At 47.3% G+C, this 15,568-nt stretch overlaps 1 protein-coding gene across 1 annotated transcript in view; it reads left to right on the forward strand.

Annotated features, from left to right (window-relative positions):
• The first annotated feature begins 13,476 nt into the window (after positions 1-13,476).
• Positions 13,477-15,568, forward strand: part of irf7 (interferon regulatory factor 7) — a 118,176-nt gene continuing 116,084 nt past the window's right edge. Inside the window, exon 1 of the mRNA XM_072271389.1 lies at positions 13,477-13,512. Within this exon, the coding sequence (XP_072127490.1) occupies positions 13,477-13,512 (36 nt within the window). The remainder of the gene's footprint in view (positions 13,513-15,568) is intronic.

The raw sequence follows: 15,568 nt of genomic DNA on the forward strand, positions 1-15,568 counted from the left end.
GTTCAGGTACATATACAAGCAAGGGTAAAGTAACGACGATACCTGTCCCCCCTTGACTATGGGCAGGCACGGCTCTCCGCTACAGGGACAACAATAAGCTCTCCCTGTGATGCCACTTTCACTGAGCCTTGTGCTTCTACTCCAAGACCCATTTGCCCTGCAATACTCCCTAGGAGCAACCAGTCACTATGAAAGTCCTACCTAGATTCGGCTTTCCAAAATGCAACACCTGGGATTTGGGAATACAGATCCGTAATTCCTTGAAATGGCATCAGAAGTAGATAATGTCGTAAAGAGCACATTGGCCTTCATAAATTAAAATATTGAATACAGTAGTTGGGATGTTATGTTAAGACTATAAGACAAAGGAGCAAAGTTGGGCCATTCGGCCCATCAAGTCTGCCCCACCATTCCATCAGGGCTGATTTATTATCCCTCTCAACCCCGTTCTCCTGCCTTCTCCCTGATAAGACTGTAAGACATAGGAAGAATTAGAAAGTTGAAGTTTCATCAGACATTGGTAAGGCCTAATTTGGAGTACTGTGTGCAGTTTTGGTCACCTATCTGCAGGGAAGAGATCAGTAAGATTGAAAGAGAGCAGAGAAAACTTATAAGGATGTTGCTGGGACTTGAGGACCTGAGTTATGGGGAGAGGTTGAACAGATTCGGACTTTATTCCCTGGAATACAGGTGAAAGAGGGGAGATTGGAGAGTGGTATACAAAATAATTATGAGGGTTGAAGATAGGGTAAATGCAAGCAGGCTTTTTCCACTGAACCTGAGGAGGGACAATTTATGTCGCAGATGTGATGGGCCAAATAACCTAATTCTGCTCCAGTATCTTTTGATCTTCTCTCACAGTGTGGTGAGAATGTGGAATGAGCTGCCAGTGTGGGCTTGATTTCAACATTTAAGGAAAGTTTGGATAAAAGCATAGAAACATAGAAAATAGGTGCAGGAGTAGGCCATTCGGCCCTTCGAGCCTGCACCGCCATTCAGTATGATCATGGCTGATCATCCAACTCAGAACCCTGTACCAGCCTTCCCTCCATACCCCCTGATCCCTTTAGCCACAAGGGCCATATCTAACTCCCTCTTAAATATAGCCAATGAACTGGTCTCAACTATTTCCTGTGGCAGAGAATTCCACAGATTCACCACTCTCTGTGTGAAGAAGTTTTTCCTCATCTCGGTCCTAAAAGGCTTCCCCTTTATCCTCAAACTGTCACCCCTCGTTCTGGACTTCCCCAACATCGGGAACAATCTTCCTGCATCTAGCCTGTCCAATCTCTTTAGGATTTTATACGTTTCAATCAGATCCCCCCTCAATCTTCTAAATTCCAACGAGTATAAGCCCAGTTCATCCAGTCTTTCATCATATGAAAGTCCTGCCATCCCAGGAATCAATCTGGTGAACCTTCTTTGTACTCCCTCTATGGCAAGGATGTTTTTCCTCAGATTAGGGGACCAAAACTGCACACAATACTCCAGGTGTGGTCTCACCAAGGCCCTGTACAACTGCAATAGTACCTCCCTGCTCCCGTACTCGAATCCTCTCGCTATAAATGCCAGCATACCATTCGCCTTTTTCACCGCCTGCTGTACCTGCATGCCCACTTTCAATGACTGGTGTATAATGACACCCAGGTCTCGTTGCACCTCCCCTTTTCCTAATCGACCACCATTCAGATAATAACCTGTTTTCCTGTTTTTGCCACCAAAGTGAATAACTTCACATTTATCCACATTAATTTGCATCTGTCATGAATTTGCCCACTCACCTAACCTATCCAAGTCACCCTGCATCCTCTTAGCATCCTCCTCACAGCTAACACTGCTGCCCAGCTTCGTGTCATCCGCAAACTTGGAGATGCTGCATTTAATTCCCTCATCCAAGTCATTAATATATATTGCAAACAACTGGGGTCCCAACACTGAGCCTTGCGGTACCCCACTAGTCACTGCCTGCCATTCTGAAAAGGTCCCCTTTATTCCCACTCTTTGCTTCCTGTCTGCCAACCAATTCTCTATCCACATCAATACCTTACCCGCAATACCGTGTGCTTTAAGTTTGCAGACTAATCTCCTGTGTGGGACCTTGTCAAAAGCCTTTTGAAAATCTAAATATACCACATCCACTGGTTATCCCCTATCCATTCTACTAGTTACATCCTCAAAAAATTCTATGAGATTCGTCAGACATGATTTTCCTTTCACAAATCTATGCTGACTTTGTCTGATGATTTCACCGCTTTCCAAATGTGCTGTTATCACATCTTTGATAACCGACTCTAGCAGTTTCCCCACCACCGATGTTAGGCTAACCGGTCTATAATTCCCCGGTTTCTCTCTCCCTCCTTTTTTAAAAAGTGGGGTTACATTAGCCACCCTCCAATCCTCAGGAACTAGTCCAGAATCTAAAGAGTTTTGAAAAATTATCACTAATGCATCCACTATTTCTTGGGCTACTTCCTTAAGCTTCTGGGATGCAGACCATCTGGCCCTGGGGATTTATCTGCCTTTAATCCCTTCAATTTACCTAACACCACTTCCCTACTAACATGTATTTCCCTCAGTTCCTCCATCTCACTGGACCCTCTGTCCCCTACTATTTCCGGAAGATTATTTATGTCCTCCTTAGTGAAGACAGAACCAAAGTAGTTATTCAATTGGTCTGCCATGTCCTTGCTCCCCATAATCAATTCACCTGTTTCTGTCTGTAGGGGACCTACATTTGTCTTAACCAATCTTTTTCTTTTCACATATCTATAAAAGCTTTTACAGTCAGTTTTTATGTTCCCTGCCAGTTTTCTCTCATAATCTTTTTTCCCCTTCCTAATTAAGCCCTTTGTCCTCCTCTGCTGAACTCTGAATTTCCCCCAGTCCTCAGGTGAGCCACTTTTTCTGGCTAATTTGTACGCTTCTTCTTTGGAATTGAATACTTTGGATAAGTACATGGATGGGAGAAGACTGGGTAGAATAATAGTTCAGAATGGATTAGACAGGCCAAAGGACCTGTTTCTGTGCTGTAATCTCTATAACTTTGATGTAGATGCCATGGCCAAGAAAGCTCACCAATGCCTCTACTTCCTTAGGAGGCCAAAGACATTTGGTATCAATTGAAATTATCCCCAATTTCTATTGATGCACCACAGAAAGCATCTTATTTGGATGCATAACAGCTTGGTACGGCAACTGCTCTGTGTGTGCCCCAAAAAACCACAGAGAGTTGTGCACACAGCTCAGCACATCACAGAAACCAGCCTCCCTTCCACGGACTCTGTCTACACATCTCACTCTCTCAGTAAAGCAGCCAGCGTAATCAAAGACCCCACCCATCCCAGACATTCTTTTTTCTCCCCTCTCACATTGGGCAGAAGATTCAATAACCTGAAAGCACGTCCAACAGGCTCCAGGACAGCTTCTATCCTGTTTTAGGACCATAAGAATGGTCCCTTGCTTCAATAAATTGGACTCTTGGCCTCATAATCTACCTTATTATGACCTTGAACTTTTTTGTTTACCTGCACTTCACTTTCTCTGTAACTGTTGCACTTTATTGTGTGTTCTGTTATTGTGTTACCTTGTTCTAGCTCAATGCACCGTGTAATGACCTGATCTGTATTGACAAGCTTTTCACTGTGTCTCTGTACATGAGACAATGATTCTGTCTCTGCTAGCCAGCTCTCCATGGACTCCCGCAGTCCATGTGTGATTGCATGGGGGGGTTTACTGAACTGATTAGCAGAATGAAAGGGTTAACAAATAAAGAAAGTTTGGGACTGAACGCCTTCCAATTTAAGAATGTTCTGTCTGGAGCGTGTGAGGTGAATTTTTGGAATTCTCCGGGTGATGTCCTGAATCTAGTCAGGGCTTCGATACTGGAGGTTTTCTTTTACAAAACTACAAAAGTTTATTCACACACAAAATCCAAGCATCAAGGAGTTACAAGACTATAAATAATTTCAAATTAAAATATGGTTACTGCTACCTATAAGACACCCAACTGCCTAGGACGTCCTCCGTTGAACCCATTGTAACTGCCTGCTTCTTCTCCAGGGACACCCAGACTCTAACATACCTTGGAAGAGGGGTAGGAAGCCAACCCTCCCGCAGTAGCACCCCTCTCACAGTGCCACCCTCCCTTGGCACATCTTGGATAACTATGCCGGAGTGTGTGAACCTTTGGCCTTTGATTTGCAGTGAGACGCCGAGAGTTAATGAGTAACCTTTCTGTACTTGTTTGGCTATGTGTTCACTGGAGCATGCCACAACAATGTTCCCATCACAGTCTGCTCCCAATGTTCCAGCTGGAGAAAACAGCCAGCGAATAATCCACTCCAAGCCTGAGCTTCAGACGAAGATTGTGAGGAGATGTATCCCTTCATGCCCTGACTTATGAAGAAGCCTTCAGACTCTGCCTTAAACATACCCGATGACAACTTCAGAGCTGCCTGTGGCAACGAGTTCCACAGATTCTCCACTCCCTGGAGAAAGGAATTCCCCCTCATCCTCATTCTAAATACATGTCCCTCTATTCTGAGGCTGTGTCCTCTGGTGCTAGACTCTCCCACCACAGGAAACATCCCCTCCACATCCACTCTGTCAAGGCTTTTCACCATTCAGTAAGTTTCAATGAGGTCACCTTTTTTTTTTCTGAATTCTAGTGAATATGGGCCCAGTGCCATCAGCCACTCCTCATATGACAAGCTGTCAATTCCTGGAACCCTCTCCAGTTTCAGCACATCCTCAACACTACATCCTTGCTTTTATATTCTAGTTCTCTTGAGATGAATGCTAATACCTCATTTGCCTTCCTCATCAAACTTAACCTGCAAATTAACCTTTAGGGAATCCTGCAGAAGGACTCCCAAGTCCCTTTGCACCTCAGGTTTTTGTATTTTTCTCCATTTAGAAAATAGCCAACCTTTCATTTCTTCTACCAAAGTGCATTTACCATACACTTCCCGACACTGTATTCCATCTGCCATTTCTTTGACCATTCTCCGAATCTGTCTAAGTCCTGTAGCCTCTCTACTTCCTCAAAGCTACCTGCCCCGCCACCTATCTTCATATCGTCTCCAAACTTGGCAACAAAGCCATCAACTCCATCATCCAAATCATGTATATAATGTATAAAGAATCATTTTTAACACAGACCCCTGTGGAACACTACTGGTCACCAGCGGCCAACCAGAAAAGGCTCCCTTTATTCCCACCTTTTTTTCCTCTTGCCAATCAGCCACTGTTTTATCCATGCTAGAATCGTTCCTGTAGTCCCGTGAGCTCTTAGCTTGTTAAGCAGCCTCATGAGACACCTTGTCGAAGGCCTTCTGAAATTCCAAGTACACAACATCAACCAATTCTCCTTTGTCTCTCCGGCTTGTTGATTCTTCAAAGAATTCCAACAGGTTTGTTAAGCAAGATTTTCCCTTGAGGAAACCATGCTGACTACAGCCTATTTTATCATGTGCCTCCAAGTACTCTGAGATCTCATCCTTAGTAATCAACTCCAACATCTTCACAACCACTGAGGTCAGACTAACTGGCCTATAGTTTCATTCATTCTGCCACCTTCCCTTTTTGAAGAGTGAATTGCAATTTTCTAATCATTTGGAACCATTCTCCACAATCACTTCAGCCACCTTGTTCAGAACCTGGTCCAGGTGACTTATCTACCTATAGGGCTTTCAGTTTCCCAAGAACCTTTTGGGTGGTTATGGAACTTCACACACTTCATGGCCCCTAACACCTGGAATTTGCACCATACAGCTAGTGTCTTCAACATCGAAGACTGATGCAAATATTTATTCAGTTCATCTGCTGTTTCACTGCCCCCCAATACTACATCTTGAGCTTCATTTTCCAGTGTCTGATATCCACTCTTGCTTCTCTTTTACACTTTATGTATCTGAGGAAACTTTGGTAATTTCTTTAATATTGGCTAGCTTACTTTAGTATTCCATCTTTACCTCAATGACTTTCTTCGTAGCCTTCTGTTGGTTTTTAAAAGCTTCCCAATCTTCTAACTTCCCACTAATGTTTGGTCTTGTATGCCCTGTCTTTGGCTTTTATGTTCGTTTTGATTTCTCTTGTTAGCCGCGGTTATATCATCTTTCATTTAGCATACTTCTTCCTCTTTGGGGTGTGTATATCCTGTGCCTTCCGAATTGCTTCCAGAAATTCCTACCATTGCTGCTCTGCCACCTGGGAGGCAACATACCATCTGGGAATCTCGTTCTCACCCACAGAGCCTCCTGTCCGTTACCCTAACTAACAAATCCTCTGTCAGCATAGCATGCCCCTTCTCCCACCCCCCCACCCCGAGTCACAGAGGCAGACCCAGATATCTGGCCACTGTGACTTTCCTCCGTAGATCATCCCCCCAACAGTATCCAAAGTGATATACCTGTTACCGAGGGGGAGGGGGGTGGCCACAGGGTACTCTGCACTGGTCCCTTAGCCCCTTTCTCCTTGCTGACTGTCACTCAATTTCTTGTGTCCTGCACCTCTGGTATAACTATCTCTCTATATGTCCTATCTATCACCCCCGCCCCCCCCCCCCCCAGCCTCTCAAATGATCCAGTGCTCATCCAGTTCCAGCTCCAACTCCTTAACGCAGTTTGTTAGAAGCTGCGCAGGATGAACTTCTCACAGTTGTAGTGCTCTGGGACACTGGAGGTCTCCCTGCCTTCCTACATCCCACAAGAGGAGCATCCCACTATCCTGCCTGGCATCTCTACTGTTCTAGCTGAGCAGATGTAAAGAAAAGGAAAAAACTTGAGCTTTTCTTTCCTTTGCTCTCTCTGAGTGAAGCCGCTCTTCGCTGAAGCCTTGAAGAACTGAAGCCTTGGAGAACTAAATCCTCAAGATCACCATTCTGAGCTAGTCCACCAGACGATGGCCACTGCACTCGTCCCTGTCTTTCTTTAATTTGTTCTTGCTAATCAATTCCAAGTGTCGATTGGTCGCTGGTTGGGCTGGCTGTTAATTAAAGCTCTTTTTGAGCTTTACGATCATCCGCTCCTAAGGGATCCTTTACCTTAAGCTCTCTAACCAATTCCAGTTCATTGTACAACACCCAAACCAGAATAGTTCCTCCCCAGTAGGCTCAAACACAAGGTGCTCTATCAGTTCCTTAGCTCAGCCCACAATGACTCAACACCACGTCTCCTCTTTCTAATGATTTGATTTCATATTTACCTATAGGGCCACACCACCTCCTCTGCCCACTGCCTGTCCTTCTGATACAATGTGCATCCTTGAATACTAAGCACTCAGCTATCAGCCATGATTCAGTGATGCCCACAATGTCATTTATGCCAATGTGTCATAAACAAATTCATCGACCTCACTCCGTATACTGCGTAAATTCAAATATCACACGGATTTTGTCCACCTTTCACCTTGCAATTCAGCCTGCCGACTGCAATTTTGCTCCATCATCAGCTTCTCCTCACTAGCAGTCTCACTAAACACTGGCTCCGTTTGTAAACCAACTACCTCATCCTCAGTGCTATCAGTTTGGTTCTCATCCCCCTGTCAAATTAGCTTAAACCCTCCTGGACAGCTCTAGCAAACCTGCCCACAAGGGTATTGGTTCCCTCTCACGTTCAGGTGTGAGTGAGGCCTCTGACGGTTAGGGTCGACCCTGGACGTTGCATCCGACCGTCTGGCTACGGAAGCCTGGGCAGTATGATATGGAAAGCAAGCTGTTGTCCAAGTAGTAATCTCCCCCCTCCATGCAGCAGATAAATCCAGAGGAATGGCAGAGTACAGTCTGGCACCAGCAGCATTACAGGAGTTGCCAGGCAGCATTGGACTCAGCGTAGGACTGCCTCAGGGACTGCAGCTCCGGACTTTTCCTCGGGGTTTATTCCCAAAGTCTTCCCCATGAGCGAGTATAGCCCTAAGGCATCGGAGATTTGAGATCAGAGTTTTCCTTCTCTGGATGAGTTATCAACCACTGCCAATCAGCACCATCTACCTGAAGTGACTGATTTTACAGCGCCAGTAACCTGCCTTTTCCCCCTCTCCTGTCAGTAGAAACAGTTCCGCTGAGCTTAGTAGCTAAGCCACACGTGAAGGCCAGGAGCTGGTCTTGGTTTTCAGAGGCTTTTTGAGGTGCACGCTGTCGGGAGCATTTAATGGGTAGGGGGCTTATCCCCACTACCACCCCCACTCCCCAATATTACAACCTTAAGGAACTAGGTGTAACCCATTCCTTTTGACAAGTTGTACATTCCCCAGTAAACATACCAAAGATCCTTAAATCTGAACTCCTGCCCCTACACCCGTTCCTCAGCCACGCATTCACCTGCTAAATCTTATGCTCACCGGGGCGTGGCACAGGCATCAACACCGGGATCACTACCCGGGAGGTCCTGTTTCTCAGCTTTCCAGCTTTCTTCTTAGCTCCCTAAAATCTCTGCTCAGAATCTCCTCATTTTTCCTACGCATGTCACTAGTGCCAATATGTATCATGGCTTCTGACTGTTCACCTCCCCATTTAGAATGCCGTGGACCCAATCCGAGAAATTCCTGACCCTTGCAACATACCATCCGAGTCTCCCAATCGCATCCACAGAATCTTGTTTCTATTCTTCAAACTGTGAAATCTCCCATCACCACTGCAGTCCTCTTCACCTCTCTTCTCTTCTGAGCCACAGCACCAGACTCGGTGACAGAGACCTATTCGTTGTGGCTCCCCCAGTAGGTCGTCCCCCTCAACAATATTCAAAGTGATATACTCATTATTGAGGGGAACGGCCACAGGGATTCTCTATACAGCTTGCCCGTTTCCCTTCCTCCTCCTGACAGTCATCCAGTTACCTGCGTCCTGCGACCTTGGAGTGACTACCTCCCATCTATCATCTTCTCATTCCCTTGTATGAGCCGAAAGTCATCGAGCTGCAGCCCCCGTTCCTTCACACGCTCTCTGAAGAGAACCTGGCTGGAGGTCTCCTGGAATTGCCACATTTCACACACAGAGTGGAGCAACCCCTGAAGCTAACTGTGTTCTAATGAAGGCCCCTATCCCTGCAGGGTCAGAGGGCGGGTGTCCCCTGATTGGCATAAGTTGGATAAATAGTCACAGCCTTTTTTATGAGGTAAGGAAGTCTAAAACAGGAGGGCAGATTCGTACATTGGTTGTTGGTTTTATTTATGAAAGGTGGTTGTCTGTCACGTGCGATGACAACAGCAAACCTGAGCGGGAGAGATTTAACGTGGAAAAACTACTGCACTGGGACGGTTCCGTTCTCTCAACCTTGGGTGTCTGGGTATGCACAAGTGACACTACCTTGATTCCACGGTTGCAGTGGATGACATTGACAACTTCTTGCCTCGTCACGCCCTTCGCTTTCCACGGAGCGTTGCGTGGCCACTGGACCTCACTGTAGATCTTATTCGCCCAGTCCAGTGGAGCCGACTTCACCTGGAGGACTAGCGTGTTCCTGTCTCAGTGGGATGTGAGGCCCAACGGCTGCCCTCACCTGGTTCAGCTGGCCTGTCGAAGCGGTGTCCTGGGGTGTGGATGCTGTCACATGCAGACAGCTACTTGGGGCCACAGGTGAGGGCTGAGTGTCCAGTGGGACCCAAAGGTGAGTGAGCTGACCCAGAATGGACACAACCAGCCCTTCACCAGTGGAGCCACCCCGCTCTACACACCCCATAAACCCCTTGTTTATGAATAGAGTTTTGTAAATTCTACAGTATTAATATCCTGTAAAACATAGGACATAGAACATTATAGCATAGTACAAGATCAATCTAACCCCTCCCTCCCCCACAGCCCTCCATTTTTCAACCATCCACGTGCCTATCTGAGATTCCCTTAAACGTCCCTAATGTATCTGGCAGGGCATTCCACACACACACCACTCTCTATAGAAAGAAATTAGTGCTAACTTCCCCCCTGTACTTTTCTCCAATCACCTTAATGCCTGCAAGGAAATGAATCTCAAGGTACTATTGCACAGTTCTCCCCAATGTTCTCTACATAGAACATAGAATAGTACAGTACAGCACAGGCCTTTTGGCCCACATTATTGTGCCGACCCTTAAACCCTGCCTCCCATATAACCCCCCCCTTTAAATTCCTCCTTATTGTCTGCCTGAGCTGCCCTTTCTCTGTAAGTCTGACACTTTATCCTGCAATCTGTTATTCCTTTCCCTTGTTCTACCTGCATGTACTGTGTAATGATCTGATCTGTACTGGCAGTGTGCAAGACCAGCTTTTCACTGTTACTCTGTACATGAGACAGTAACAGACCAATTCCAACCCTGTGAGCAATTAGCAAAGTACGCAGGGTGTTGGGGAACAGGGAAATGGAGGTGAGGGTAAGGAACAAACTCCCCCCCCCCCCCGCCCCGGCATCTACCGGGGCAGCTTCTCCTGTTAAGTGAGGGTAAGGAACAAATCCTCCCTAGGGCACCCACCTGTTGAGAAGCCAACCGGGCAGTCATGGCATCAGGAATAAAATCACCTGGCACTTGTAATGGCTGCCCGTATACCAATTCAGCCGTGGGCGACTGCAGACCCTCTTTCAGAACTGTTCTGAGCCCCAGCAGGACCAACGGGAGGTGATCGTGTAAACACTCATCTGTCGGGGAAAGGCTCAGAGCAGCCTTTGAGGAGTGGTGAAATCGCTCGTGTAGGCCATTGTGTCCATGTTTTGTGACGGTAGCTGAGGTTTGGGAATTCGCTCAGAAGTCGAGTGAATTCACATGCGGCAGTGCACGTGCTTGACAGAGTCGTTGTGGGGAACTTAACTGGGAGAGCAGGGTAACAACCCAAAGCCCTTGGCACCCACAACTCAGCAGTTCTTCAGATCAACTGATGGTCCTGGGGCACACAGGGAATCTACACTGAGCCAGGACAAAGCCCCGTGTGTAACATGCCCACAGAAGCAGAGCGTCACCCATTGTGACCTGTAAGTCTGGATCCTGCTGTTTTTGGCGGCCTCCAGCAACGTTTCATTGCTCTTTGTCTTTTGATCAATAAGCGATACGGGCAGCACACTCACTTGAGCACCCATGTCACACAAGAAGCATCGCCCTGTAAGGGTGTCTGTATTGAACAGTAGAGACCCTGGTAGCTGGGGCCCACTGACCTCCCATGTCCCAATGTGTTGGCACTGTCGAAGCTGCAAGGCGGTCAGCACTTCCTGACGTTTGTACCAAAGTGAGTGTGGTGAAACTACAGACCCAGTGTTGTCGTGGGCATGCGTGTGCCGGAGGCCTTGTTTGCTGGGCTGATAGTGGCAGGGAAAGGAGGAGGAATTATGCACCTCTGACTGGCTGAGTGTAAAATATCGGCCGTTTTAGTAAGCTCGCTATAGTCCATCATGGGTGTAATAGTGAGGGCTGAGCAAACTGGATCAGGCAGTTGCTGTATGAAGAGTTCTTTAAAAATAAAACAAGGATGGCGATTTCCCAGGAGAGACAGCATGTGGTCCATTATCTCTGAAGGCCCAGCATCACCAAGACCGGTAAGGAGAACAACTGTTTGGTTTGCTCAGACTCCGATAGTCCAAATGTCTGTAAAAGAGAATTTCCAGCGATCGGTATTTATTGTGTTCAGACGGGTGTTCTAGTAGACTCACCACTCTCACAGCCATGGAGCTACTGCACAACACTACCACAGAGAAATATTTGGCATTGCCGGCGGAGATTTCTCGCAGGGCAAATTGGGCCTCAGCTTGTATGAACCACAAGCAACAGCATTTTCCTCCCTAAATTCCAACAGTTTCAAAGTGACTGCGTTGATTGACATGGAATTGTCCTAGAACATTGGGGTCACCAGTGTAGGTGGCAAAGGCATTTTATATCTAAGAAAAATCGTAGCATCTCATTTATTGTACTCCAAACACCGAACACAAAGCGTGGTAAAAGTACTTTACATAATTACATCATCATGTCAGACCAGCTTCTTAAAAGTGAACCCCAACTCATTGTCGGTGGCTGAGTTATGTATATTTCCATCAATAACACTGGCCTACAAAACTACCAACCAGTACATCTTTGGAATGTGGAAAGAAGCTGGAGGAAACTCATGCACACACGGGAAGGTCTGTACAAGCTTGCTTACTGAGGACATCAGAACTGAACTCTGAACTCCGACGTCCTGAACTGTGATAGCATCACGTTGGCCGCTACGCTGCCAGGGTACCCCGTCATCGCCTGCGTCGATCCAGACAGTCAACCACCCATGGGATTCCAGGATGGGTGAGGAATCACACCGGGAGAGGAGCCTCCAGTACCCTCAGCAGAAGGGCAGCATTTTCCCTCCCAGCACCGGTCAGATGATCGGAGACTGGTGGCCCCCACAGGGACCTCTCCCCCAGGGGAGATCGGAGACTGGTGGCCCCTGCTGGGACCTCTCCCCCAGGGGAGATCAGAAACTCTGGTGGCCCCTGCTGGGACCCAAGTCCCTAACATTGGTCTCTGACTTGGGACATCATCCTTCCACCACTGTCTGTCACGGACACAGCCTGGGGATCAGGCTGGATACAGCACATCCACCGATGTCCACCCATTGCTTCTCCCCCTCTGGAACTACTGCCAGGTCAGTCCCAGGGATGACGGATGCTTGTTCCCCTCCCTCGATCTCGATTCTCCATGAGGTACAGCCTCCTCACCCTCTCCCCGCTGCCTACCCACGCGGAATCTGGTCCAAACACTGAGCTCCGCGGTCTTTGAGTTTACTGTGACGGCCAGAGGCCTCAGTGCCCACTAACTCCGCTCACCCCTCCACGTGGGACCCCTGACAATGGAGTGAGGCTGTGGCTGCCTGGTGAACCCTAGGCCGAGGCAGCAACAACCCAGGAGCCCTCCTAAACTCAGAACAAGCTGCACCTCCTGAAAACTGTGTGTCCAGCTCTGGTCATCTCATTACAAGAAGGGTGTGGAAGCTGTAGAGAGGGTGCAGAGGAGAATTTCCAGGATGCTGCCTGGATTAGAAAGTATGACTTCTGGGGACAGGTTTTTCTCTTTGGAGTGAAGGAGGATGAGAGGTGACTAGATAGAGGTGTGATAGATTGTATGGACCAGCAGTGCCTTTCTCCCAGAGTGGAGGTGCCTAATATGAGGAGGACACAACTTGGAGGTGATTGGAAGGAAGTTTGGGGGGGGGGTGGTGGATGTCAGAGGTAAATTCTTTACACAGAGAGTGGTGAGTACATGGAATGCACTGCTAGGGTGGGGGTAGATGCAGATACTTTAGGGGCATTTAAGGAACTCAGGGAGGCAAATGGATGATAGACAAATGGAGGGCCATGTGGGAGGAAAGGGCAAGATTGATCTTGGAGTAGGTTAAAAGGTCAGCACAACATTGTGGGCCGAAGGGCCTGTACTGTGCTATTTTGTACGTTTTAAACCTGTGTCAGGAACCGGAATTGCAAGCAGGTCAGGCAGACTCTGCGGGAGGGGAAACATGTCACAGACTCGGACTAGAGAACGGAGAAGGAGTAAAATATGGAGCGGGAGGAGCTGCCCGGCAGGGAAGGCTGGGTACGTCCTCCACTCAGAGAGAGAGAGTGAGAGAGTGGGAAAACAGACAAGCTAATCCCACAGCAAGCAGCGGGGTCTGGTACACACCAAAATCGAGTTACTTCAGGTAGGGTTCAGTTTCAAGACTTCAAAGTGGCCAGGAATCCAAACAGAGGATGAAGCTTGTCTATAGAGCTGAGTAGCACAGAAACAGGCTGTTTGACCCTTCAAGTCTGTGCCAACAGTTTTACCCTATACACCAGTTCCATCTGCTTGAATTAGGACTGTATCCTTCTACTGCAAGCCTATTCAACTGTCTAGCACCTCTTAAACACAATCTGATTCCACCACCTCCACTGGCAGCAAGGTCCAGATATCAGCCACTCGGTTCAGAGGTTCAGTTATTAGCAAAGTATGTATGCAGTCTACAACTCTGAGATCTTTCTTCTCCAGATACCCATGAAACAAAGAAAAAAAAGAACGTGGTCATCAACCCCCCAAATCCCCCTCCCCAGCACAAAATGCAACAAGAACGTCGGTCCCCAAATAAACCTCTCCCCAAACAAAAAAAGTAACAAAAACACAACAAGAACATTGACTCCCAAACACCCTCCCCTGCACAAAACACAAAAAAAAATCAGCCTCCAAATCTCCCTCTCCCCAAGCACAAAAAAAATGGCAACAAGAACGTTGATGCTGGAGACAGAGGCTGATACAGCTTGGCACAGGTGGTATCGCACGAATCGCAGTCAGTGTTGAACTCGACGTAGAGCTGCTCCAGCTCCAGCTCCAGGTTTTTCCTTGGTGTTTACTCCGGAAGCCTTCCCCATGTGTCGGTATAGCCGCAAGGCAGTGGAAGTTTGAGATCAGAGCTTTCCTTCTCCTAGACGAGCTGTCAGCCATGACTGATGAGCACCATCTGCCCGAAGCGACTGGTTTTAAGGTGCCAGTAGCCCGCCTTTGTCCTTTTCCTGCCTTTGTTGAAGTAGCTCCACCGGGCTCAGCAGCTAAGGCCAGGAGCTGGACTTGGTTGTCAGGGGCTATCTGCAATGCACGCTACTGGGGAGCCTTTACTCGGTAGTGAGAGCTTATCCCCGCTACCCCTGTCCCTGGTGATAACAACATTAAGGACACACTGACTAACAAATGTTTTGTAATGTTGCAACATAATGTCACAGCTTTTACATGCTCTGCCGTAGGCTGTAAGTTCAAGCATGCCCCAACCGTTCTTCACCACCCTGTCAACCTGCCTTGTAATTTCCAGAAAACGATGGAGCTGGCACTTCAGTCACTGTTCGTCAGCATTCCTTTACAGTAAATGTCACACCCAGTCTGACACCGAAAAAGGATCATCTTGCAGTTTTCAGTATTAAATTCCATCTGTCAATGCTCCGTACAATTGTTAATCTGACAAGATTAACACTGACAGGTAAGTCCGGTGACTGTAATGTCTCCATCTTGTTGGATGGAATTGACCCAGGTGTGCTCTTCCGTTTAGCATCCAGTAGCTGGTCCACTGACGTCTCCATGTCTGATCTCCAACATCCTCTGTGTACATCAGCGGTCTGGTTCTTGTAGCTGTCCTACCGGGTGTCCACTTGTCTTCTCAGTAATCACAGGCTCGGACTTCCTGACCTAACTCCTGGCAACAGGCTGAACTCTTTATTCTGCACTTCCCTCCGTAGGTCTGGTTTCAGGAGGTCTATGTGAGATCTCAGATTCCTGTTCATGAACAACATTGCAGGTGTTTGATTTGTTGTCATATGAAGAGAGTTCCGATACACAAAAAGTTGTCCATCTTGTGCTGTAGAGAAATGTCCTCCTTGTCCATCGCGTTAGTAGACTTCTTGAAGGTTTGGGTAAACTTTTCAGTTAATCCATTCGTTGCTGGTTGGTGAGGAGCTGACTTGAAATGTCCGATGCCATCTTTCTTCATGAATAGTCTAAACATTTCTGATGTGTATTGTGGTCTGTTGTCACTCACAATTTGTGAATGACAGCAGATCATTTCTGGAAAAGAGTGCTGAGTCTTTTCTGATGTGGTTGACTTTATTGGTATGACCTTCGGCCCTTTGAA

The sequence above is a fragment of the Mobula birostris genome, chromosome 11 (genome assembly GCF_030028105.1).
Source record: "Mobula birostris isolate sMobBir1 chromosome 11, sMobBir1.hap1, whole genome shotgun sequence".
In the NCBI taxonomy this organism is placed as follows: Eukaryota; Metazoa; Chordata; class Chondrichthyes; order Myliobatiformes; family Myliobatidae; genus Mobula; species Mobula birostris.